General features: G+C 34.6%; 1 protein-coding gene across 3 annotated transcripts in view; it reads left to right on the top strand.

The window, feature by feature from the left end:
- Positions 1-26,249, top strand: part of MMP16 (matrix metallopeptidase 16) — a 313,058-nt gene that overhangs the window by 91,717 nt on the left and 195,092 nt on the right. Inside the window, exon 1 of one of the 3 annotated variants that reach the window (XM_055286709.1) lies at positions 3,828-3,867. The exons of the other annotated variants lie outside the window; for them this stretch is intronic. Coding sequence (XP_055142684.1) covers positions 3,865-3,867 — 3 coding nt within the window. The 5' untranslated portion in view covers positions 3,828-3,864. Of the gene's footprint in view, positions 1-3,827; positions 3,868-26,249 lie in introns of those variants that run through there. 3 annotated transcript variants of the gene reach the window in all.

The following is a 26,249-nucleotide window of genomic DNA, read 5'->3' as shown; positions in this document are numbered from 1 at the left end:
AATAGAATTGTCATTGTGAAATAACTAGATTTGGTGCTCACTTTGGGAGCCTTTAAAATAAAGTAATGAATAAAACTGGAAAGCCAGTGCTTTTGTATCCCGTGCATTAAATATCTGTTCAAATGTGAACAAACTTTGCTGAATGAGAAGGTCCCACATTAGGGACAAGTTGTGTCTTAAAATTTCTTTTGTCTGTTTCATTCCTCACTGTTTAGCATTGGTTTCAATCTTGCTTTGTGCAGACACTGTGCAGGCAGCTCTGGTCTTTGAAAGAGGAAAAAAGCCCAGTCCCGGACAGTTAAGAGCTCAGCTTCCTTAGTGGAAGGTGCTCCTTTGTTCAGAAAGAATGTGCTCTTGGAATTAAAACAAAATGACTTTGTATCTGGTTAGTGGAATCAGACTTGCATCATGAAAGAGGCAGCACTTAGATCTGACCATCAAGGAACTGAATTGATGAGAAGGGCATTTGGGATTGATCAAAGGAGATAAACCAAGGTATCTCCTTTGGGTAGGACATTATGGAGGGAAGGATAGGACATTATGGTGAGTATTCTGAGAAGGGCAAGGTATCTGGTTTGACCTCAGCATGGATTGCCAATAAGGAGAGTGGTATCATAGAAATCTAGAAAAGCAGGCTGGGCTGTAAAGTGAAAGGACTCAAATTTCTGGCTTAGATGCAAATAATTTATCAGATCAGCAACTTTAAAGTCCTTTTTTAAAAAGTAAAAAAAGGAGTGTCATTAGAATAATAGTATCTGGCATTTGTTGAAAACTTGCCCTGTGCTAGATACTCTGCTAAGAATTTTCATGTATTACCTGATTTAATTCTAATGGCAAATTTTAAAATAGGTAGATTATTATCCCTATGTAACAGATGAAAAATCTGTGGCTTAGAGACACTAAGTAAGTTGCTCAAAGTCACACAGGTGTTATAATAAGTGGGAAAGCCAGAGTTCAAAGCTTGATCCCCCTAACTCTAGAATCTAACTCTTCTCATCCACTACACTGTGATTTGATGTAGGCCTTAGGAAGTACATATGTGAATATTCTATTTTTCAAGATGGGGTTTTAAACTCACCAAAGGCAGGATTTGCCTCTCTTCATATTGAGCCTATTCCACACTGCTTTAACTGGATGCTAAGTATAGCTGTTACTCAAAAAAATTGTCACCTTACATTGAAAGTCCATTTGCTGTTTATATTGACAATATTTGATTCATTTCACTGTGCAGGATAGTTGTTGCTGACTTGCATTGTCTCTGTTCCCAGGTGAAGTATTGTTTGAAAAGTAGTCATATATTTAACACCAGATATTTAAAGGACTTGAGTGCTTCTCTTAAGATTAAAACTATTTAGAAACTCTAGGACATAATGTGATTCTGTTTGTCTATGAAGAGTCTCACCATACGGAACATATGTGGATCACTTAATCTAATCCTGTTCTTTATGTGGCTATGTGACATCAGGCAGAAATGATCTTATATATAGTAATGAGAGCTCTCCAAGTATGTAGTTAATCTATTTAGTATGTAGTAAGTGTACTTCTGCCAAAATTGCAAACTATTTGCTGGTTTTACAGAATCTAAATGGTGCTTTTTTTTTCTAGGTCCCTGACTCGTTGGGAGATAGCTTCAGTTTTCCCGTCTGTAAAATGGCATTTTCTATGTATTGTATTGTTAGGTCAATGCAATTAAAGATGTAAAACCGAATTTCTTAAAAAATCACTTTGAAATCAGAGATGAAAGGTACTTCAGAAGTTTAAATTGACATTAAATATCTATCAAGGTTTAAATTGATGAGGATGACCACTTCTTTACTTGCCCATATGTGAACTTTCATCCTCATAGATGAAAGAATCTGGAAGTAAATGTATGATAATCTCTTGGTTGCCTCCCCACTTCATTCCTTCTTTTTATGGTTCGATGTCCATGCAGGAAAACGAACTCAGAATTTTAAAATATTTTGATGGAGGAAGTATCATTAGCACTCGATCATGTTAGAATCTCAAATGTTTTGATGGATTTTACATAGGATAATGAATGGGAATATGACATTTTCAAGATTATAACCTAAAAATACATATATTTGTTTACATATTTAGAATTATTTTAGAGAAAAACTTTTTAAAAAAATGTTCACATAATATTATAGAACTTGTTTTCAACTTAAACATATTTTAAAATAAAGAAGTTACAATCGTTTGGGTGAAGTTGGTATCTTTAGGTATAGGGGAGTGGGAACCTACCAGGAATGTTTTCACAGGTGTTACTTAAGTCTTAGAAGACTTGTAAACTGTTAATATTTACAAGCTGGTCACCTAGGTGGCCTCCCAGTGACCTTTCATGGCAGTCGTAAACTTTGGTTAGAGAAAAGAGCTTCATGGCTTAGATATGACATGTGTTTTGTTGCTCTGCTTTCTGCCACCGTTGCACTTTCATTTCTAGACTGTGTGGATGGGTCCTCGTCAGCACCTTAGTTCAGTTCTGATACTGAACTTTCTGTGTAAGGATTTAGGGGAAAGAGAAGCCAAATAATTTTGGATTCAACTTTCAGTTGATTAAATGGAAGATATATAAGATAAAACTGATCAAATGAATTGCAGCACACACTAGAAATCTATTGAATAAAGAATTACTAATTTTATGTTTATATTGGGTTATATCTAGAATGGCTCAGTTTTGAGTTGGATAAACCCCTTTTATTTCAGTGAATCATTAGAGAATCTATTCACTCTTTCTGGTCTTTATTGATTCCATTTTATTTTCTCAAATCCATCATAGGTACAAAGAAGAATCCAAAAGGAAATTTCAAGTTGGTATTACAGCTATTTCAAGCAAAACATCTAAATAATGATTATTGAAGTTCATCTTTATATTGGACACTGACATATATATTGCCCATTCCATTTCAGCAATATTTTGAGGTGGAAGTTTTTAATCTCTATTTTACCAATAAGAATACTAAGATCCAGAAAGGGCACATGACTTCCTATATCTGCACGATAGTAAATGTCAGAGGTCTTTCACTAAGTGTCTTAGAGTGACTTGATTGCTGAGTTCTAAGATTTTGCAATATATGCAACTTCATATCTCTCTTCACAGAGAGATCACGAATAATGGGTATGCAGGTTGCAAATTCGTGAATAAGAAAAATCATGTAGCTTGTTTATCCAGCATTTATAAGAATGCATCCAAATATTAAGAAATATGATCACATTTCTTAGAAGATATTAATGTTGCCTTTAATAATTGCTACTATTTTTTAATGCAAACTTTAAATAGCTTATATATGGTTGACTTTCTACCACCCACCATATAAAATGGCATGTTATGTATCAAGAATCAATATATAGTAAAGGGAGACTTATTTTTTATGTTTCTGTTGCTTTTTTATTCCTTACTAAAAAAAAAAAATTTGATTCAGCGACTAGCAGTATTTAGGCTTAGCTTAAAACCTCAGTCTATGTTATCTGTACTTTAGTTGGTGATGCCCAAACAATGAAATGCTCACATGGTCAAATTTTCATTTTACCTTCCCACTAAAGGTCTTTTATGTAGCCTGCTTCAGAGTTATCTTTTAAAATGTTAGTTTTTCACTATATTTTGTTTACCCTCAGTTACTTAAATTCGTTTATTTTTACTGTTCACGGGGTAATATGGCTCTAGGGCAGTGGTTCCCACATATGGTCCCCATCCCTAGACCAGCAGCATCCGCATCTCGTGAATGAGAAACCCAGGGGTGTAGCCTGGCAATAAGTGTTCTTAAAATGTCCTGTCTCTGTTGATTCTAAGGCACAATAAAGTTCGAGAATCCTTGTCCTAGAGATATGTCAAAATGATGATGGACACCACAAGTAGGCATTTCCATGGTATGTGACACTTAGCTTTTATGTAATATTGGCTTGTTGATACATTTTATTTCTGAATGCTTTACTTCTAATGAGAAAGGGATTTGTATTTTGCTAGGGTACTATTATACAAGGAGGAAAGAGGTGAAGAAATAAGATAAAATATGTTGGATCTCTTAACTACATTCTAAATTTTCCATTTTCTCCATCCCGTGTCTCAATATTCTTTAAATACAGCATTACTTATTCTCTCGGTCATTTAGACTTGGATGTACACATCCATAGAATTTTCATCTCCCTTGTTATTCACGTCAACTAATCTTGAAATTTACCAATTCTAATTCAGAATTGTGCTCAATAGCATTCTTGTCTTTTTTTTTTTTTTTTTCTAACAATCACTAGGTGATTAGGTCATAGCTGTGGCCCCTTCACTGACTGGGTGCCTCTGGATTTTTAAATCTAATGCACTTTGTACAGATGAATGCCACTAAAATATTGCTTTGTCCCTTTTGTTCTTCTGCAAATAAAAAACAAATTAAACCAAACGAACTATTTCTTACCTCATAATAGTCTTACCCTGGCTAAGATTTCACTGTAACCTAATTATAACCTGTCTTTTCTACCTTCTCTCTCATTTTCTAAAACCATGCTCTGTAGCCATGTTGAGATTGGAGAGCATACCCTGTTTTGATTTGTTACTTTTTTCTTCTGTTTTGTTTAGTTTATGCTTTACTTTACCCTAGCATATGTGTTGTCATTGAATGCGGTCATCTCACAGAACTGTTAAACTCATTCTTATTTTTAATAGGAAAATAGTTATATTAATATGAAAAGAGTTATATATACACGCATATTCTGGAAAACTCAGCATATTCAGAAAATATCAAATAAAGTAACAACAGTTTTATCATATCACTTCTATATTAGTGACCCTATTATTTATCTTCTTCCTTTGCATTTTTCCATCATTGTAACCATATGGTTCATTTCACTGCAGCCTTGACTTCCTGAGCTCAAGCGATCTTCCCACCTCTGCCTCATGAGTAGCTGGTACTACAGGTGTGTACTACCATGCCCACCATTTTTTTTTTTTTTTTTCATAGATACGAGGTCACAGATGTTGCCCAGGCTGGTCTTGAACTCCTGGGCTCAAGTGATCATCCCATCTTGGCTTCCCAAAGTTTTGAGATTACAGGCATGAGCCATCATGCCTGGCCTGTAGTGCTTTTAATAAACATTTTTGTACTATTAAAGTGTTGCTTTTAAGTATAATTATATCGACTCCACAATAGCCTAGTAAGAATGTTCCAAAGTTTATTTAATAGTTGCCTTCTGATACATGCAGGCTATTTCAGGCTGTATTCATGAGCAAAGGGGTGCATTATAAATATTGGTCTAAAAACATCTTTGTATATCAGTAATTTACCCATATTTTTGGTTTTAAGACAGACTCTCAGATGTGTGAAGTTATTCTGTTTAATTTTATATACATGAAGGTAAAAATTGCATTTAATATGTCACTTGGAAGGAGCTACACATTTTATTATAAGAAATGTACTTCAAGTCCTATCTTTGACAGTCATTTTTATTGTCATTGGTAACATATATATTTTTCCTGATATTTTTCCATTAACATTTCACATAAGCATTTTACCTTGTCATTAGAGTTTATAAAAATCACTTTGATGGCAATATTCTATTTAAAAAGTATCAGTGATCATTTTAATTGTTTTGCAGTTAATTATTTTGATATCTGTTAAAAATAATTCTTCATGAAAATATTTGTAGAAATGTGTGTTTCAATTCTCATATTATTTTCTTATAATAATCTCCTAGAAGTGCATCTAAGGGTATGAACATAAATTAAAGCTCTTGAAACATCATGCCAAAATTTTTTCCAGAATGGTTTGCCAATTTATACCATTAGCAACATATGAGAATGCTTGATTCAGTGCTCCCTTTTTAGCATTGAGGATTGTAATGTTTTAATCACTGCTAAGTTTATAGGGGAAAACAGTATTTTGTTTTAATTTGCATGTCTTTGATTAGTCGTGTTTGAATAGTTTCATGTTCATTAGTCATTTGTATTTCTTCTAGGAATTTTCTGTAGTCATTGCCAGTTCCTAAATTGTGGTTCTGCAGCTTTCCATTTGCTGTTAATGATATTAACACTTTGTCTATTAAATATATATTTTTAAATATGACTGTTGTTTTTTAAGTTCCTGGGTATTTTAGGGAATGGGCTCTTCAGAGTTAAATGAAACAGTAAGTGTTGTACTTCTGATTTGAAGGGTCAGCTTATGAAGTAAATTGTAGGCCAGGGAGCAGAAATTAAATTTTACTTTATAGATATCGCAGTGTCTCAGAAGTCCTTTGAGCAAGAGTGGAAAACACAGCAGTCTTTATACATTAGAAAGAACAAACAGAGAGCCCTGGAAAAGGATACTAGAGTGGGCCGTTGCCTGAAAAAGGAGCTGGCCATTCAGATGCTGATTCATAATGTGGGTAGGATTACCATCGCCTGAACCTTGACAAGAGGAAAGTCAGAAGAATCAAGCAAGACACATACCCAACCAAGACGGATAGATCTTTGTTAGGTGTTGATGACAGGGTTATTTTGGCTTCCTGAAATTTCTTATATTTGTAATAGTCTATACTTTTTAGATTTGGGAGTTTTAAATATGACGTTGTGAAATCTAAACTATTTCTGTGGTAATTTTTCATCCCTTTTAATCACAGAAATTCCTTCTTTAGTGAAATATGTAATAAGCATTCACCATTATATAAAAACATAACTTGATGTTTTATATTTGATCCTTTAAATCTCCTAAAATTAATTTTGCTATATGTGTATTGTAAGAATTTAAATTATTTTCTTTTCCCCCCAAGATTTAACCTCCTGTCTGAAAGCAGATTTAGCTGCCTTTGTGAGACACAGTGTGATCTCACAGACTACACATCATTATTATGTATTTTAATCTCTTTGTCAAGCTATTACATAGGAAGTTATGTTACTTATAAAACATAGTTGCCTGATTTGCTCATTCTCTCTAGATCACTTTTGTTTATTTGTAAGTGAGAAGAACAAACAAAACCAAGAGTGAACTAGATATGAAATCCCTAGTTATTGTTTTCGTGTTCTTAAATGTTTTCATCAAAACTATTTCTGAGAGAATAAATAAACAAATAAATAAATACATACATGTAGGCTCTTTGAGTACTCTTTCATTAACATTTAATAGGAAACAAAGTCCTCCTGAATGTTTTACCAGGGACTGAGTTGAAGGCAGTGCTGACCAGAATGGTCAACTGAAATAGGCAGAAGAGACCCTGGTCAGCTCTCTCGGACATGCCTTACCAAGAGAGGAGGACACAAGAGCTGGCTTTTGGGCAGTAAGAAGGAACCTGTGGGAGCCCCATAATCTATGAGAAAAATAAATTCCTAGTAGAAAGAGTTAAGAATTTTCAAGTGTGATGTATGTGCAAACAGCTAGAAAATTTTACTGAATACATGATTTTGAAAAACTAAAACATGCTTCTTGACTGAACAACCCATGTTAAATACCAGAGAACTTGAAAATGAGTCTTCTACAGTTAAAAGGTATGAGTTGAAATCCTGTGTCCCAGATTTATTTGTTGGGAATTAATAAATGTCCTGAAATATCTTAATTGGTATTATTAAGTTAGTAGTCATACCTGCCCCATAGGGTTGTAAAGCATTTAGAATGTAGCCTGGAATACAGTCAGTTTTAATAAGTGATAGCTGTTTTATGATTATAATCCCACCAAAATTAATAAATCTATTCAATATACTCACAGTCAGAATCTAGGAGGAAGAATAGAAAGGAGAACACAGATTTAAGAAAGTAATTCTCACTTTCACCTGAAAAAAATGAATGTTTGAACCTTTTAAAAAAATGGGAAAAGGAAGTTAATACACCTAATATATATACTTGTGTGTATGTGTGTATGTGTATACACATGACAGTCTGTTTGTTAGTTGCCATGAGCACGATTGGAAGGAAGATATCTAAGTAAGAAAATATTCTTAGTGTATATGAAAATTTTCTCAAAAATGATTATAAAATAGTTGTATAAAAATGGGGTACATACCAGTAGAAAAATGGATAAGGGAATAAATGCGCTATTTCTACATTCACACACACACACACACACACACACACACACACACAGACACACACAGGTCAATTTTCCTAATAATCTAAGAAATAGAAATGGAAAGAATAAGGTACAATATCCCGTACAAAATAGACAAAACACTTGTAAGTCAGAGTGTTGTCAAAAGTGTGGGGGAAACGAGCAACCTCATGGCTTATGGGAGAAGTGAAAATAGTACACCTTTTCTAGAAAGCAATTTGGCAACGTCAAAACTTTTAAATATTTATATATATTGATACTACTTGAGCACTTCTGTGTGTGTGTGCCTGTTATTATAGGTGTGTGCATGGGTCAATGAATATTCAAAGATGAAAACATTCAAAGTGAATACATGGAAATGATCATGATGTGTGGCTGAATAGGTGGGATTAATTTTCTTGTATTTTTTATTCAATGAATAATATGTATTTCTGTATATTCATGTATTTCGTTTTTGGATATTGTTACAATTATTTAAAGCAAAAGTATTTTTAGTAATTATGAAGTAGTATCTTTAAAGATAATAAATAACCCTCAAGTCCCAATAAATATGGTAATAAATTCAAGTTAATTTGGATAAACTGATAAATGGTGTAATGGTAAGGGCAGAACATGGACAAACAGTCTGTATGCATTTTTAATGTGTCATAGAAACGTTTCATGTGAAGTGTTAAGTTTTAATTTGAACTAAATAATATTAGTGTGAGCTATTCGGTTTTCTGTTAGTGCATTTTTATCCATTTGAAACAACATAAAATATCTCACAGCTATTTCACATTAAAGCTAGTGAAATTGTAAACTATATAGTTTCAGAATTTATTTTTTATTTGAAAGGGATCTTTTATGCCTCAATGTAAAATGGAAGTATTTCAAATATTTAAACAAGTGGTGCTTGTTCATAAATGATTTGAAGTGTTAGTCAGGATTTATTTAACACCTCACTCAGGGAACAGCAAAAAAGATCAGAGGTTAATCTAATCCTCTAGGCCAAAAACTCTCTCAAATTGTGTTCAGAGATGTTAATGGGTATTCCGGAAAAAATACTCAATTTAAAGGTTGTGTGGTCAAATAAGGCTGGGAAATACAGTCTACTTTAATCCTGTTGTTGATTTTTCAGCTCACATTAACTCTCTGAGGTTCTCAGAAAGAAACCTGCTTAGCTTTGTTTAACTCAGCATTTACCACCTATATTTGACTATGAAATCCTTTTTTTTTTTTCCGCAGATCTCCCATTAAACTTGTCATAAAAGTAGAGTTTACAATTTGAGAAATGATGTGCTAAATCATTCAGTTCAAGCATAGGTTACTTGCTTGAATTTGTATATTCTTCTTTCCAATAATCTCGCATGGTCATTTTATTCTGATTAGTCTAAAAATAAGAGTAAAATTATGTAGTAACTAGTAGTTTGAGATAAAGTCATCAAAATTCACTTCTAAGCATTTTGTGTGCAAGTGGCATAGATGATCATTTTATATAAACTCTCTAAAGAAAAACTCTTTGGAAGTAATAAATACAAGCATACTGGGAAAAGGTAACTATTAATGGACAAAAGTTACCAAAACTATCTGTTTATAGTATATGTACCTATTAAAGTCCTGCTTATCTGATGATGTATATCTTAATCAGTTATGTGATTCATATCATATAGTATCCAGAATTTTGTATTAAATTCTTAAAGAGGTATTAAGATTAACCTGGAACTTTGTTTATAGCCTAACGTTGATGCCCAGGATAGCAACAGACCAATTTTCTTATTAGTCAAGGCTACCATTTGTTACATAGAACCAACAGTGGCGTTTTAAATTTTGAAATTGTTTTAAATGTTCAGATCATAATACAGAAGTACCTTCCTCACAATCCGCCAGAGGCCCCCACAATGCAACCTAATGCAGTTTTTTAACGTTCTTGTCCATTATCACTCAATAAATTTTTTCATGACTTTTCCTTCCATAATCTGTGCATCTTTGGCTCTCCTATCCTTCATCACATTCCTAGAGGTCATTCTCACTATTTTTAGCTATTCTCACTATTTTAGCTATCAAAATCTCCCACTTTTCAGGTTCATACCAATATTGCCTGGTAAAGTATTTTCTTTCTTTATTATTATTATACTTTAAGTTCTAGGGTACATGTGCACAACTTGCAGGTTTGTTACATATGTATACATGTGCCATGTTGGTGTGCTGCACCCATTAACTCGTCATTTACATTAGGTATATCTCCTAATGCTATCCCTCCCCCTTCCCCCCACCCCATGGCAGGCCCCGGTGTGTGATGTTCCTCACCCTGTGTCCAAGTGCTCTCATTGTTCAGTTCCCACCTCTGAGTGACAACATGCAGTGTTTGGTTTTCTGTCCTTGCCATAGTTTGCTCAGAATGATGGTTTCCACCTTCATCTATGTCCCTACAAAGGACATGAACTCATCCTTTTTATGGCTGCATAGTATTCCATGGGGTATATGTGCCACATTTTCTTAATCCAGTCTGTCATTGATGGACATTTTGGTTGGTTCCAAGTCTTTGCTATTGTGAATAGTGCCATAATAAACATACGTGTGCATGTGTCTTTATAGGAGCATGATTTAAAATCCTTTGGGTATATACCCAGTAATGGGTTGGCTGAGTCAAATGGTATTTCTAGTTCTAGATCCTTGAGGAATCGTCACACTGTTTTCTGCAATGGTTGAACTAGTTTACAGTCCCACCAACAGTGTAAAAGCATTCCTATTTCTCCACATCCTCTCCAGCACCTGTTGTTTCCTGATTTTTTAGTGATCACCATTCTAACTGGTGTGAGATGTTATCTCCTTGTGGTTTTGATTTGCATTTCTCTGATGGCCAGTGATGATGAGCATTTTTTCACGTGTCTGTTGGCTGCAAAAATGTCTTCTTTTGAGAAGTGTCTGTTCATATCCTTTGCCCATTTTTTGATGGAATTGTTTGTTGTCTTCTTGTAAATTTGTTTAAGTTCTTTGTAGATTCTGCATATTAGTCCTTTGTCAGATGGGTAGATTGCAAAAATTTTCTTCCATTCTGTAGGTTGCCTGTTCACTCTGATGGTGGTTTCTTTTGCTGTGCAGAAGCTCTTTAGTTTAATTAGATCCCATTTGTCAATTTTGGCTTTTGTTGCCATTGCTTTTGGTGTTTTAGTCATGAAGTCCTTGCCCATGCCTATGTCCTGAATGGTATTGCCTAGATTTTCTTCTAGGGTTTTTATTGTTTTAGGTGTAACATTTAAGTCTTTAATCCATCTTGAATTAATTTTTGTATAAGGTGTAAGGAAGGGATCCAGTTTTAGCTTTCTACTTATGGCTAGCCAGTTTCCCAGCACCATTTATTAAATAGGGAATCCTTTCCCCATTTCTTGTTTTTGTCAGATTTGTCAAAGATCAGATGGTTATAGATGTGTGGTGTTATTTCTGAGGGCTCTGTTCTGTTCCATTGGTCTATATCTCTGTTTTGGTACCAGTACCATGCTGTTTTGGTTACTATAGCCTTGTAGTATAGTTTGAAGTCAGGTATTGTGATGCCTCCAGTTTTGTTCTTTTGGCTTAGGATTGTCTTGGCAATGTGGGCTCTTTTTTGGTTCCATATGAACTTTAAACTAGTTTTTTCCAGTTCTGTAAGGAAAGTCATTGGTAGCTTGATGGGGGTTCTGCCTGGTAAAATATTTTCTAAATAACTCAGAATGATATGATTAATCTCTTTTTCTCATGAAGATTGCTATTTATAGTATTTTTTAAAGCCCTGATTGTGCACTTCTAAAAACAAAATTCCATGTCATCTACACACTTGTTTTCCTACAGTACTGTTAAGGTGGGAGTGAGACACCTGCCTGGATTTTATAATGACTCTATCCCAATAATAAAATGCTATTTTTATATTAATATATTTATCAAACATTTTTATGAAGGTATAAAAAACAAAGCAGGCGCATGATTTTCTTCCAAAATAAAAAATGAACAAGTATATAAAAATACAGATGTTTTGTAATATATCATGCCAAAAACCTCCGACAGCCTTGATGGAAGAAAATTCATGAACTGATTTGTATTTATTTGAAATCAGTTTATGATTATAGGCTTTCAACTTCATATAGGTCTCAGTGAACTGTAGGGTGAGAATGTCAAAAATAAATATAATTACTTTTTTCTTCACTTTCTTTCTGGAGTTTGTTAATCAAGTATTAGAAGTTTTTAACTGATTCCATGATTTTTTAAAAAATGTTCTCTTATTTTGCATGCATTTTCATTGTACTATGTTTTTTGGAGGTTGTGTTAATTCATCCTGTCTACTGGTCATATTTTAGTTTGAGAATTATATTTTTTAATCTTCCAAGATATTTAATTGTTTTTAAAAACTATTTTTTGGTAGAATTCGCTTCTCTCTGGGGTTATGAATTAAAAGGATTTTGTTTTGTTTCTTGACATTTTTGTGCAGTTACTCTGTGGCTCTTTTTAAATGTTATGTTACTTGCTTGTTTTGGATTCTCATTTTGGAGGTTTTCTTCAATTATCTGGTGATCCTTGGTGCATACAGAAGACTGAGACACTGAAAAGATTATTGAATGTCATGGCCAGCCTTGCTAATTGGAGGGCTTCACTGTGCATACATTGTGTAGTAATCTGTACTCTCGGATTTCACCATTTATAAAGAGTTTTCTTTTGGCATTTGACATTTGATGTCTCTTGAGGAAGTATTAGGCCCTGAGGAAAACAAACCTGCCTGGCTGTCTAGGACGCAGGTGAGAAAAAGGACAGGGCATCTTGCCATTTATTGGGCAGACTGTCACTCACTCCCCACCCCTCCCAGCTATTTTGGTACCTCATCTCTGTGCCTGAGCCCCCGGCTCTACCATGCTGATATTCCTAAGTCCTGAAGCTTTCTCGTTAAGTTTTCTCTGAAACGAAGCCTCATCTGGTTAAAGGATAGTCACCTGGGTACATAGCTCACCCAGACTGCATTCTTGCGAATTTAACTGGTCCTTCCATGAGTTTTAGACAATCCTTTGTGGATTTATTTATTTTCTAATTTAGTAGGGTTTCAGGAGGGAGCAACAGAAATACATATACTCAATCTTCTAAGTTTATCCAGAAATCTTAAACATCCCTTTCGGACTTATATAAAAAATTGATATCATAAGTCGCTGGACAATAGTTTGGGTGGAACAGAGCACTACAAGCCAATTCAGCTGCAGCATCCACCTTACATTGACTTTGCTGAAATGAATCTTCTTCCTTTTGTTGATAACACTTTTCTTTCATCCTCACAGATAGTTATGTCTCCAAGAAATAAGGACTTTGCAACTCCTAGTGAATAAATGTGCATAGGCAATGATTATCAATGCCTTGATGAGACACATGCTGATGGTGTAGACACTACCTATGTTCAGACTAAAAAATAAAAAGTCATGTACACATACAATCTGAATGTGAACCGTTCTCCAGATCTACCGATTTACAGGACACAAAGGGAACTGGGGAACATGGTCAGTGATACTGTGGAGGTGTAATCAGCAGAATCTAGACATACAGACAAAGGGATTTCTATAGAACAGTCTGGTTCCTTCAACAACAAAAAATGGAAGAAATAAAAAGAAAGATAAACTTTCTTTTAAACTAAAATACAAAACTTAAAAGTCATAACAACATACACAATATATTTGGATTCTAGTGAAAGCAAGCTATAAAAATAAATTATAAAATAATTGAGGAAATATGGAAACTGCCTAGATATTGAAGATATTAAGAAATTATGGTGAATTCTTTAGGTGTGATAATGATATTGTGGTTATTTTTAAGAATTTGTATATATTAAAAGCTGATTCTGAAGTAAATAATCAATTAACTGATATAATGCTTGTGATGTCTTAGATTTGCTTCACAATAAACTGGATAGAGGAGTGAGTAAGGGGTATAGATGAAACAAGATTGTAAATGTATTGATAATTATTAAAGGTGGTATAAATATATTACATTCATTTACCATTCTGTCTACTTTTGTCTTTGAAATTTTTCATAAGAAGAAATTTAAAAAAATGAAAAGACTATTTTTGACTCCTTTCAAAAGATGAATATATCTGCTTCTGAAAAGTTCAACTCAAAAATTCAAAGCTCTTCGGATTCAATATAAGAAAATGGCATTAAGGATGCTAGTGTACAGTTTGGAATGCAAAGCTCTGCATTTGAAGCTACAATGTCCACACTGAGATATGCATACTGATCAGAACTAGATATTGAAATTTTTATAAATAACTCTTCCATATTTTGAAGTTTTATTTTAATGCAGTGCACATTGTTATTGTACAAAATACTTTTAAATGGCTGTTGGTCACATAGCTGAGGGTGTCTGTTTTAAATGAATGAGACACTGATCCCAACAGGCTACCTTTCAAATAAAATTCTTATAGAAGAATAAAGCATGCATTCTCCAGTGGGCATGGTCTCATGCAACAACAACAACAACAAAGACAGTCTTTAAAGCAAGTTGCATAGTGTAACATTTCTTGGCTCTCTGAAACTTTTTTGACTTAATCTCCTCTTGCTTTCTCCTTTCTTTCTCCATTCCACAGGCATACTCTTGTCTTGCCTTTATGATTGCTATTGCCTCTGCCTAGGAGGTTCATAATTAACATCAGTAATTATGATGTTAATTCAGTATCACATCATAAGATTTGTCTGATGTGCGATGCTCCTGCTTCCAGTGTTTATTCAAAATGTCACCTTCTTTGTGAGGTCATGCTTGGCTATTCTGTCGCTAATTTGTCTTTCTTGATCCTTCCTTCTTTCCTGCCTTATTTTATTTCCCACTGTGGCTCTTATCTCCTATCATAGTCTATATACCTTTTTTAGTCATCATATGTATTTATTATTTATTATCTTTCTCACCTCACCAGCATGAAAGCTGTGTGAGGCCGGAGATGTTTATGTCTTGTATGGTCTGCTCTAATCCCTGAGATCCTTGTGTATGGTTGACACTCCATTAATACTTAGGGATTTGATTTAATAAATGATCTGACAACGATGGGCTACCTATTTTAAAACTTAGCCAATTCTTAAGAGTTTCTAAAATGTTGTAATAATGAACTACCATTGGGTCTTTTTCTGTAGTTTACTTTAGATTTTAATCTGATACCATATTATGAAGTTTTGACTAATGTGCAGCGCTTCTCTTGAGCATGTGTATAAGCACAAGGGCATTTTGTCAATATTCTGGAAGGATTATTGACATTAAGGCATCATTAATATTGCCTGTATTTAGTGAATATTTTCAAATTGATGTCAATCTTTATTTCATTTTTTCCAGTTTTATTGAGGTATAATTGATGAATCAAAATTAAATGCATTTAAGGTATGCAACATGATGTTTTGATAAACGTACATTGTGAAACAATTACCACTATCAAGTTATTTAACATATCTATCACCTGGCATAGTTAGCAATTTTTCTTATGTGGTAAGAAATTTTCAGATTTACTCTTTTAGCATATTTCAAGTATACAGTGCATTATTAACTAAAGTCACCATGCTGTATATTAGATCTCAAGAACTTATTCATCATACAATTGAAACTTTGTCCCCTTTAATTGAAATCCTTCAATTTCTCCTACATTCTGACTATAGATTTAAATTGCTCCTAATTTAGCTCATTGAGATTTGCTTAGCTTCCTGTGCATCATTAGAATGATGCATATTTTAATCAAAAGTTCATATTTTCCCACTACTGTACTTTAAGAAATGAACATATTGTGTTTCAGATATTGATAATTCTTCTCTCAGTTGTGAAAGGATGGATCTACATAATACCCCTCTCCAAGTTTTTTCCTTAGAGGTTGTTTTGCTTACTGAAAATAGGCAGATAAAGAGAAGTCAGTTCTTTTGCCTAATATAGTGGACCAGAGAAAGCAAATGAAACAAAAGTAAATGGTATAGCCCATCTTTGTCATGCATACTAAAGAACCAAGGTGCAGCATTGTGTGTGATGGAAATTGAAAAACAAGTTCATATAGACATATGCATTACTTGTGATTTGAAAGATGTGTCTCCAAGCATCTAACTTACTGGCTCAGCCATGTGATTTATTTGAATTTTCTCCAAAATTATGTAATTTTCAAATATGTTAATTTCTATTTTCTCACTCATATTTTCATATTTTTATTTTTAAATTTGTATTAAGTGGAAATAGTGATAGTACGGATCAAGTGGAAATAGTGATAGTAAGGATCAATTTTAAAGAAAATGTCTCCAGATGAGAACATCTTCAACTATCTGTGGCATGCAGGGGCAGGGGAATTGGTGCTGGCACAGATGAGCGATTGGTAATGTAAAGGAGGATTGATCATATAACTGAGTAGGTTTAAGATGATGAAGTCCAGTTCCACATTGGTGGAGAAGGGTGTAAGAAGTGCAGAAAGGAAGAAAACTATTGAACCCTGTGGTGGATTAATATTACAGATATTCATATTAAGTCATGGTTTTAAATGTATAGATATAGATATGGGAATGAATATAGATTTAAATATATGTGAGTATTTGTTACCATAGTAGTAAATATAAATGGACGCATGTATATGTAAGTATGTGTGTATACAGGCAGATAGAAACATGTATATGCATACATGCATGTATTCCTTAGCTTTATACATTGAGAGAACTGGGATTAGTGACAACCACATAATAATAAATACATCTTTTGCCTGGATCTTGGCTTCTAAATACCATTATCTACTAAAAGCAGCTGGCTTCTTAGAGAAATGACTGATTTCAGGGCAAAGTAGAAGATGATCCTGGAACACCTTGTTTTGTCAAAATGCCAGTAAATGCTTGAAGAATTACAGAAAAACATTGAAAGAACAATGACACTAGCTTGAAGGGTCTTCAGCTGTTTGAGTCAGAGAGAGATAAGCACCAAAATAAGTAATGATAGTTACATATTATAATCCATTTAATAAAATAGCAAACAATAAGTCCACATATATATAAATATAAAAGTAAATAATTTGAAGTTACTGGAGGAACCAGATATTTATATAATTCAAAGTATATATCCAATGAAATTGTTATTATTGACAAAGGGGGAAAATGTAACTTCACTGTGGAGAAACTTTGCAGATACCACTGTAAGCAAGTGATCAAAGTAAACATTATAATTAATGGGACAAACTGAAATCAAATGCCATCTGATAGATGCACCCAGCATCAATTGAGATATTTCTGAAAATGATATTTAACAAAATATAATTATGAGACAATATCAGTAAAACAAACTTGATAGACATTCTCCAAAATAACTGGCTTGTAGTATTCTGAAGTGTCAAGATTATGAAAGTCAAGGAAGGACAGAGGCACTATTCCAGACAGAGGAAACTAGCATGGCATTGACAGGCAACTCATGATTTTGAAATGGATTCTTTTGCTATGAAAAATATTTTTGAGAAAACTGTATGACTTTAAGTGGGATCTGATGATTAAATGATAATGTATTGATGTTAATTTCCTGACATTGATAGTTATATTTAGCTTTGTAGGAAAATGTTTATGTTTATATGAAATACAATATTCAGGGTATTGAAGCATTCTTTCATTGGCAGTTTACTCTCAATGGTTCAGAAAAATTAAAACTTTGTTATTTAACCAATTTTTACAAGTTTATGATTATTTTAATTTTTTTAAAAACTGTCATGAAGAACTTTTAATTTTATAGTTTATAATGGATCAATGCTTTTGTAAAACACAGTAAAAATAGTACCTAATGCCAGATTACTAGAACAGTTTCTAAAAGCTTACTCTTTTTTTTTTTTTATTATACTTTAGGTTTTAGGGTACATGTGCACAATGTGCAGGTTTGTTACATATGTATCCATGTGCCATGTTGATTTCCTGCACCCATTAACTCGTCATTTAGCATTAGGTATATCTCCTAATGCTGTCTTATTTTTTGTTTATCTCAGACCTCAGAGACATACCAGTCTGTGCACCACAGTTTGAAAAACACTGCTCTAGATTAAAATTGTCTTTTGTGATAAAATATGTAATTCTTCTTCTGTGAAAATGACTTTCAGGTGCCACAAATATATGCAAAATCCTACCAAATATTTTGAGCATGCATGGTCATTATCTGATGGTTTTTCTAAAGGCTATCAAGATGATATGTAAAGATGATCCTATACTGCTGTTTTTTTGGTTCATGGAATACACTCAAATTGGCATATCTATTAGCCATACATGTCCGTCAGAATCCTAGCACGAAAAAGGCTGCACACTCTAAAGTGTCTAGTCAAAAAAACATTCAGTCTGGAACTATTTCCTGAGATTTAGGGGCAGTTAAGAAAAACTACAGGAGATGGTGAACTCTACTGAGATTAAGAATAGCAAGAAGTCATCACTATTCTTAGGAGTAGGAGGGGAAAGGAAGGTCACTTAGTTTCAGAGCCTGGTGAGATCTGGTGTCATGGAAAGGTAATTAACGCCCAAGAAACGTGGCACCATAGAGAACAGCATTGAGGTTAGGGAGGGGGCATGAGTAGCTCAACCTGTTCTTTCTTTTGTCTTCTTTTCTGTGTGGATAGAGCTTCCTATTGTCTCAATCCAACTGAAAGTCAAATGGCAAGGGATCCTGGGCAGTACAGTCCATACAGGTTACCCTCTCTAGCCTCTGCAGAGCTGAGGAGGACAAACAAATCTTAGAAGGACAAATGGAAAGTAAATAGCATTAAAATATGCTCTTAGATTCAGTTGCTACTTTTTTTTTTTTTTTTTTTTAGACAGAGTCTCACTCTGTCATCCAGGCTGGAATGCGATCTCAGCTCACTGCAACCTCCGCCTCTTGAGTTCAAGCAATTCTGCTGCCTCAGCCTCCTGAGTAGCTGGGATTATAGGTGCCCACCACCACGCCCAGCTAATTTTTTTGTGTGTGTTTTTAGTAAAGATGGGGTTTCACCATGTTGGTCAGGCTGGTCTCGAACCCCTGACCTCGTGATCCACCTTGGCCTCCCAAGGTGCTGGGATTACAGGTGTGAGCCACAGCGCCCGGCCTCAGTTGCCACCTCTTAATTTAAATTTCTATCTATTCAATAATGAAATGTGTCACTAATTTATTATCTGAGGGTACCTTTTCAGATTTAAGGTTTAGAATGATAGTTCCTTCACTGAAGGAGGCTCACTTATTCTATGTTCTCTTCTTCAAGTGTTTGGAAGGCTCTATAAAGATTATCACACTGGCAGTAAACAGGGAGCTGAATCAGGACTAGAGATGGGGGACATGTTAGGAGGTCACTACTGTTTTTCAGTTTAAAAAGGTTAAGATCCTTGTCACAACGTTTCAGTTAGACAAGAGGAATAAGTTCAAGCGATCAATTATACAACATGATAACTATAGTTAATAAGCTGACAATTTATACTTGGAAATTGCTCAGAGAGTAAATTTTTAATGTTCTCATCACAAATAAATGATAAATATGTGAGATAATGTACATATTAATTACATTGATTTAGTCATTCCATATATATACTTACTTCAAAACATCATGTTAAACACTATGAATAGACCTAAGTTTTGTTCATTAAAATATAATGAAAAAAAACTAAAAGGTTGAGGTATTCAGCTGAGCCTGAGGATAGTGAGATAGAGATGAGTCTTAGTTGTATTCACTGTACACAAGCAGTTGGGTGTGTAGACTGGTTTATAAGTTGAGAAAGATAAGAAAAAGAAATGTATTTTAGATAATTTTCAGATTTGAAATTTGATGGATTGGAATGGTTTCATTTACCTATATAAATAACAGAAGACTGGGCTATGTTTTGCCTGCATTTGGAACCAAATTAAAAGTGATAAAAGTTTCAGTTTTTTGCCTGATGAATGTGAGAGGCCCATGGAGACATGTAGATGTAAATGTTTGCTGGAAAACGTGATAGATATTTCTGGAGTTCTGGAGAGAGTTCATCTTGAGCTATACATGGAGGAGTCATCGCGTTTAGGTATTGGAGACATTATTGTTGTTGTTGCTTTTGTTGTTATCGCCGTTGTTGTTATTACCAGCTTTCATATATGGAAAAACTACAGTCTGTTAGGCGCTTGTTAGAATCAGAGAGGTTGAATTACTAGTAGTACCCTCAGGAGAAGATGAGTTCTCTAAGTGAAGAGAGATTAGAATAGGTAGATCATTTCCAAACAGTTGGAATATGGTTTTTGAGGGATGGGAAGGAAGAAGCATCAGGAAACAGAAAGAGAAGGAACAGTCATTTATTTTCCAATTTGATATTTATGATTAATTTTTACTATTCTAAGTGATTACTCCTTTTTCTAGACTGCTGCTTCTTTGGTATGTAATTATGACATCAAAGTTAATACCTAGCCTCAGGGCCATAGGCTCAGAAAGCTCATGGGGAAAATAGCATCTAGGACTGGGACTAGAAAAAATATTTGTACTTTTTGTAAATCAGTCTTATGACTGTTATAATTGATCTTATAACTGATCATTCTTCTATCTTTGCTCTAAGTTTTAGGAAATTCAGAAAAGTCAGTTATATGGCAGTTATACCAGATAGTAGAGTATACATAATCTACATTAATTCCGCCATTGGCATTACCTTATTTTCTATTCTTTTTCCCTTAAGTGTTAATGTTACTAATATATGAATATATTAGTATTCATAGTATTTCATCACTTTTCCTAAAGTGATGAAATCTCAGACAGGCTCATGAGATGGTAATTAGTAATAATGCTGTAGCAGAGGGACATTTTTTGTTTGTTTTGCTTTCTTCTTTGTGGGTATAGCTATCATAGATATTTTTGTTAATAAATTTAACAAATCTGTTACCTAAAATTGTCATATATTCTTTAGATATTTTGGCAATATTATTATGTTAGATATATAACTGCAGCATGGAAAGATATATAATTTTTATCTACTGTTTTGAGCTGTTTTGTGCTATTCCCTGTGCTAGGAATTCTTGTAGGGCCAATTTTATTGAATTCTCACCACAACCCTGTAAGGCAGCATCATCATTGTCTTCATTTTGTACATGTATAATTTGAAACTTAGCAAATACCATTTACTTTGTTCAAGATCATAATTTGTAGGCATCTTATTCAGGCCCTGAATCTGTGTCCTCCATACTTAAAGCCTGTGTCTATACCCACCACACACCATTACCTCTCACATGATGACTCTGAGAAGAGGCAAGAGAAACAGAGCTAAGGAAAGAGAGAGACTTCAAGGAAGACTAGGACTTGATTGGTCAAGGCCCTTTGGTATATACAGGACATTGGAGATGTGGGGCCAGTGTGAACATAGGTGAAGCCCAGGAGGCACATTCTGTGACTCAGTTTGGATAATGCCCAGGTAGTATATAAGCCTTTAGGAGAATTGAGCTTGTGAAGGTAGATATGTATGAATTTTTGAAGTTTACTCAATGCAAGGATAAAGAATTTTAAACCATTTCGGTAAGTAAATGATAGTAATCATAGCAATCATAGTGTTTTGAGCAGGGAAGTTAAATAAAGGAAATGATATTTTGGGATACTTAATCTTTCCATACTTAGTAGGGTAGGTCAAAATTGAAAGAATATAGAGCCACGGAAATGAATTAGGCAATTAGGAAAGTGTTGCAATATTCAAGTACAAGTAAAAGAGAGCCTGGTCTAGGAAGGTTACCTTGAAGATGAAACAGAGGCAGAGGAACTTTTTTATGAACTCAGGGATTTAACATTTTGTGAAGAGCTTTTGAAGTCGTGTTTACGATTCCATTTCCCTTTTCCTCGTGCTCTACCCCATGAGGTTTGGAGCTCTATCATTGTGCACCCGTAGTACTCATACAAACCCCTATCACAACACCTGCTTGTGTCTCTGATGGTTAAACTATGAACTCCTTGATAACAAATACCTTACTTTTTACCTTTGCTTCCTAGGGTCTAGCATTCTGCCCCCAAATCTGTATGCACCAAAAATTAAACGGGATTACAATGGTAATAATAATAACTACAACATATTTTATAGCTTACAACCTTGTGGCTGTCTACCTCTAAAATATCACTTGTTTGTTGTTTGCATTTTATTTTGTTCTTCCAGCAAAATGGCCCACCTGTACACCGGTGAGATTCAGCTGTATGAAACCAGACAGTGGATTTCTGAGCTAGAATGGCCTGTGTAGATCATCCTTAATCTTATGTACTAAAGGCTAGGTTTGTCACCCACTCTTCTGGGCTTCCTGGAAGTTGTTAAGAGCAAGAGCTGTTTCAAAGTTACAATGACACTTGTATCCATGGATATTGCCTACTCATTCTGTAGCCCTGGGCAAGTTGATTAACCCTTCTCAACTTGTTTCCTCATTTGTAAAATGAAGATAATAATACCAATCTCGTAGGCTTGTTGTGATAATTATATGAGCTAATGTGTTAAGGAGATTAGTGCTGTGCCTGGCTTAATAAATGTTAAGCTCTTGGTGTGTTGTTTACATTGAGTATTAGTACTTTCCAGAATGCAGTTTTCAAGCAGTAAAACAATTCCACATTGATTTTTATCTCTGGGTATGGGGATGGAAGGTAGAATCTAAGAAGACAAAGATAAAAACTTCCAAGTGCTTGCCCAACAGTGGCCTAAATTATCACTATTACCTCCTATTGTACCTTGCTGTATATTTCCTAGAGCTTTCCCAGATGTACCTGGGAAGCTGCTAATCTTTTCTATATGTGTGATAAAATGAGATTTGTTATCCACCTTTGGAGCACTGGACTTCCTACTGGTTTTCTAGCTGTGTGTGTATATGGGGGAGAGTAGGGTGGTAAATAACCAGGTAGTAATCCCAGTGGGCAGAAAATGGCAAAATATGATTTGTACAGTTGATTGTGTTATCAATTGGGCATTAATACATGGGTGCCCCACTTAGCGAGCCCTTGTAATTGTATCACTCAGGCTCAGAAAATGTGCCAGGAGCTGTTTGTGTTGACCCTACTGTGTTGAATAAAATAGATAGAAATACAAAATAAAACCATAAATAAACAAAGCAACCATGTAATGATCTCAATAAGTGCAGCAATAGACATAAACTGGGTGCTATATGTTTGAGTGGTGAAGTAGTCAGGGAAGCCCTCTGTTTCTTTGTCTTACTCAATTCAGGCTGCTATAAAAAAGTGTCGTAGACTGGGTGGCGGATAAAGAGCAGAAATTTCACAGTTTTGGAGGCTGGAAGTTTGAGGTCAGGGTGCCAGCCTGGTGGAGGTCTAGGAAAGATTCTCTTCCAGGCTGTAGACTGCCAACTTCTTGTAGTATACTCACTGCTGGAAAGAGGGATAGAGAGCTCTCTGAGGTCTGTTTTATAAGGGCATCCCATTCATGAGGGCTAATTACCCTCCCAAAGGCCCTACCTCCTAATTTTATCACCTTGGGGTTAGGATTTCAACATATGAATGTTGACAGACACAAACATTCAGTCCATAACATTCTTAGATAGATGAGTGGATAAATAAAATGTGGTATATACATGTAATGGGATATTATTTGGTCTTAAAAATGCTACATTCTACACACTGCAACATGGATGACCATTGAAAATATTAGTATTCTAAATAAAATAAGCCAGACAAAAAAGGACAAATATTATAATGAATCTACTTATACGAGTTACGTAGAGTAGTCAAATACATAGAGAAAGTAGAGTAATACATTTTACCTTTGAACAATTCAGGGATTGGGGCACAGATCCCCATGTAGTCAAAAATTGGCATATAACATTTGACTTCCCCAAAACTTAACTACCAATAGCCTCCTGTTGACCCGAAGTCTTACCAATAATATAAACAGTTGATTAACCCATATTTGCATGTTATAGGTATTGTATACTGTATTCTAACAATAAGTAAGCAAAAGGAAAATGTTATTAAGAAAATCATATGGAAGAAAAATATATTTATTTTTTATTAAGTGGAAGTAACTCATCATAAAGGTCTTCGTCCTCTTCATCATCAAGTTGAGTATGTTGAGGAGGAGGAAGAGAAGGGGTTGGTCATGCTGTTTGCAAGGGTGGCAGAGGCAGAAGAGGTACAGGAAGTGGAAGGGGAGGCAGGAGATGCAGGCACACTCAGTGTAACTTTACAGAAATACATTTTCTAATTATTTTGCCTTTTCTCTAAAAATGTTTTTATATAGTATCAATCCTTCCTCCACTGATTGCTTTAGCTTCAGTGCTTGCTTCATAGAAAAGCCCATAGTTTTGAATAAATGGAAGCCTTCTACTAGATTGTCTAATATCAGTTTGTTTTCCAGCATAGCTTCTTTTATGTCTGCTTCCTCATCTGGCATGGTTCAGATGCACTCATCACTATTAAGTCGTTTTCTGTTAATTCTGGTGTGGTATCTGTCAGCTCTTGAATTTCTCCAAGATCCATATCTTGAGTACATTCCCTCTCCTCTTCTTTTTTTTTTTTTTTTTTTTTTTTTTTTTTGCCATATCTACAACCTCTTTCATGATTTCCTTGATTGGCTGCATCATAAATCCTGTGAAGTCATGCACAACATCTGTGTACACAGTTTTCTCCAGCAAGAATTTATTGTTTCAAGATTGATGGTTCTTTATATAACAATGATGGCATCTTTCATGGTGTGATTCTTCTAGACTCTCATGATTTTCTCTCTATTGGGGATCTGTTCAATAGCACTGGCAATCCTTTCCATAGAGTACCATGTGTAATGAGCCTTAAAGGTCTTTATGACCCCCTGATAAGATGTTTTGTTTGGGGCCAGGTAGATCACTTTGACACCTTCACTGTTGGATTTATGGGGTTCTTGGTGACCAAGGAAATTTTCTAATATAAGAAGAACTTTAAAGAACAATAGAAGAAGAACTTGCCTTACTGGCAAGGTACTTCCTGACTTCAGGGACAAAGCATAAATGGAACCAATCAATATTCTCATTGTCTAGACAACTAAAATACTGGCAGCTGGTGTTTATCTTTTCCCTTTAAGGCTTATGGGGTAGCAGCTTTTAGTACATGGGCAGTCCTGATCATAAACCCAACTACATTTGCACAAAACAGTAGAGTTAGCCCAGTTCTTCCTGCCTGAAATTTTGGTGCCCGGTTCTCTTCCTTACTAATAAATGTTCTTTGTGATATTTTTTCCAGAATAGGGCACTTTTTCATCTACATTAAAACCATATACAGGCAACTATGTTTTCTTCTCAATGATTTTCTTCAAGACATCTAAGAACTAGTCTCCTGCTTCATTATCAGCAGAAGCTACTTATCCTGTTATTTTGACATTTTGCAAGCCAAACCTTTTTCTAAAAGTATCAAACCATCCTTTGCTGGCATTAAATTCTCCAGCTTTAGAACCTTCCCCTTCCTTTTGCTTTAATTTTGTCATGTAATGACTTCAGTTTTTCTCAAATCATGTTATAATCTATAGACAAGGCTTTCTTAGAGTAATCCTGCACCCACATACAAGCTCCTTTTTCAATTAGAGATTAAAAGATATTTTGCAAAAAGTGCAAGGCTTTTATGCCTACTGGCATAGCTGCAGCAACACCTCATGGATTTCCTTATCTTTCTTTCCTTTTTCCTTTTTTTTTTTTTTTTTTTTTTTGCAGTGGTCCTTACTCTGAATTCATTTACCTTGAAATGACGGGTAGCCTCAGCTGCAGACATCAATCTGTGCTACAAGTGAAGCAATTCACAAGCAATTCAACTGTTTCTTGTAATGCCATGACTTTCCTCTACTTCTGAGAAGTGCTTCCAGCATCACTAGCAGCACTTTGTATGGGTCCCATGGTATTATTCAAGGTTTACGGTATTGCAGTAAACACAATAAAAATAAGTGAGGACAGCAAGAGATCACTTTTTTACTGAGATATGCAATTAAGTGGAGAGACAACTTCTCACACAGAAATGATTTGCATCACATAGCGTTTTCAGCAGATACAACATTTGGGCTCACTGCAATAGCAACAGGAGGTGGCTACAATATTATCACAGTAGTACAATATGTACTACAGTTAATTTTATGCAGTTATTATTTAATGCTGCATCTGTGTTTATTTACATTTCTCTCAATTAGGAATAACACCATATACAGTCTATTTGTGTGCCTACGTTTTAATATGTTTTAACTTTTTATAATAGATTTGTGTATATTTTTTGGTAGTAAATGATAAAATAGATGAGTTACCACATGTTTTATACATTCATGACATATCTAAATTTTAGAGTTTTTGATATTTCCAGGATATATGGTACATCTGTGAGGTTTTT

This window comes from Symphalangus syndactylus, chromosome 7 (assembly GCF_028878055.3).
Source record: "Symphalangus syndactylus isolate Jambi chromosome 7, NHGRI_mSymSyn1-v2.1_pri, whole genome shotgun sequence".
NCBI lineage: Eukaryota > Metazoa > Chordata > Mammalia > Primates > Hylobatidae > Symphalangus > Symphalangus syndactylus.
This window is presented reverse-complemented; position numbering and strand designations above follow the sequence as displayed.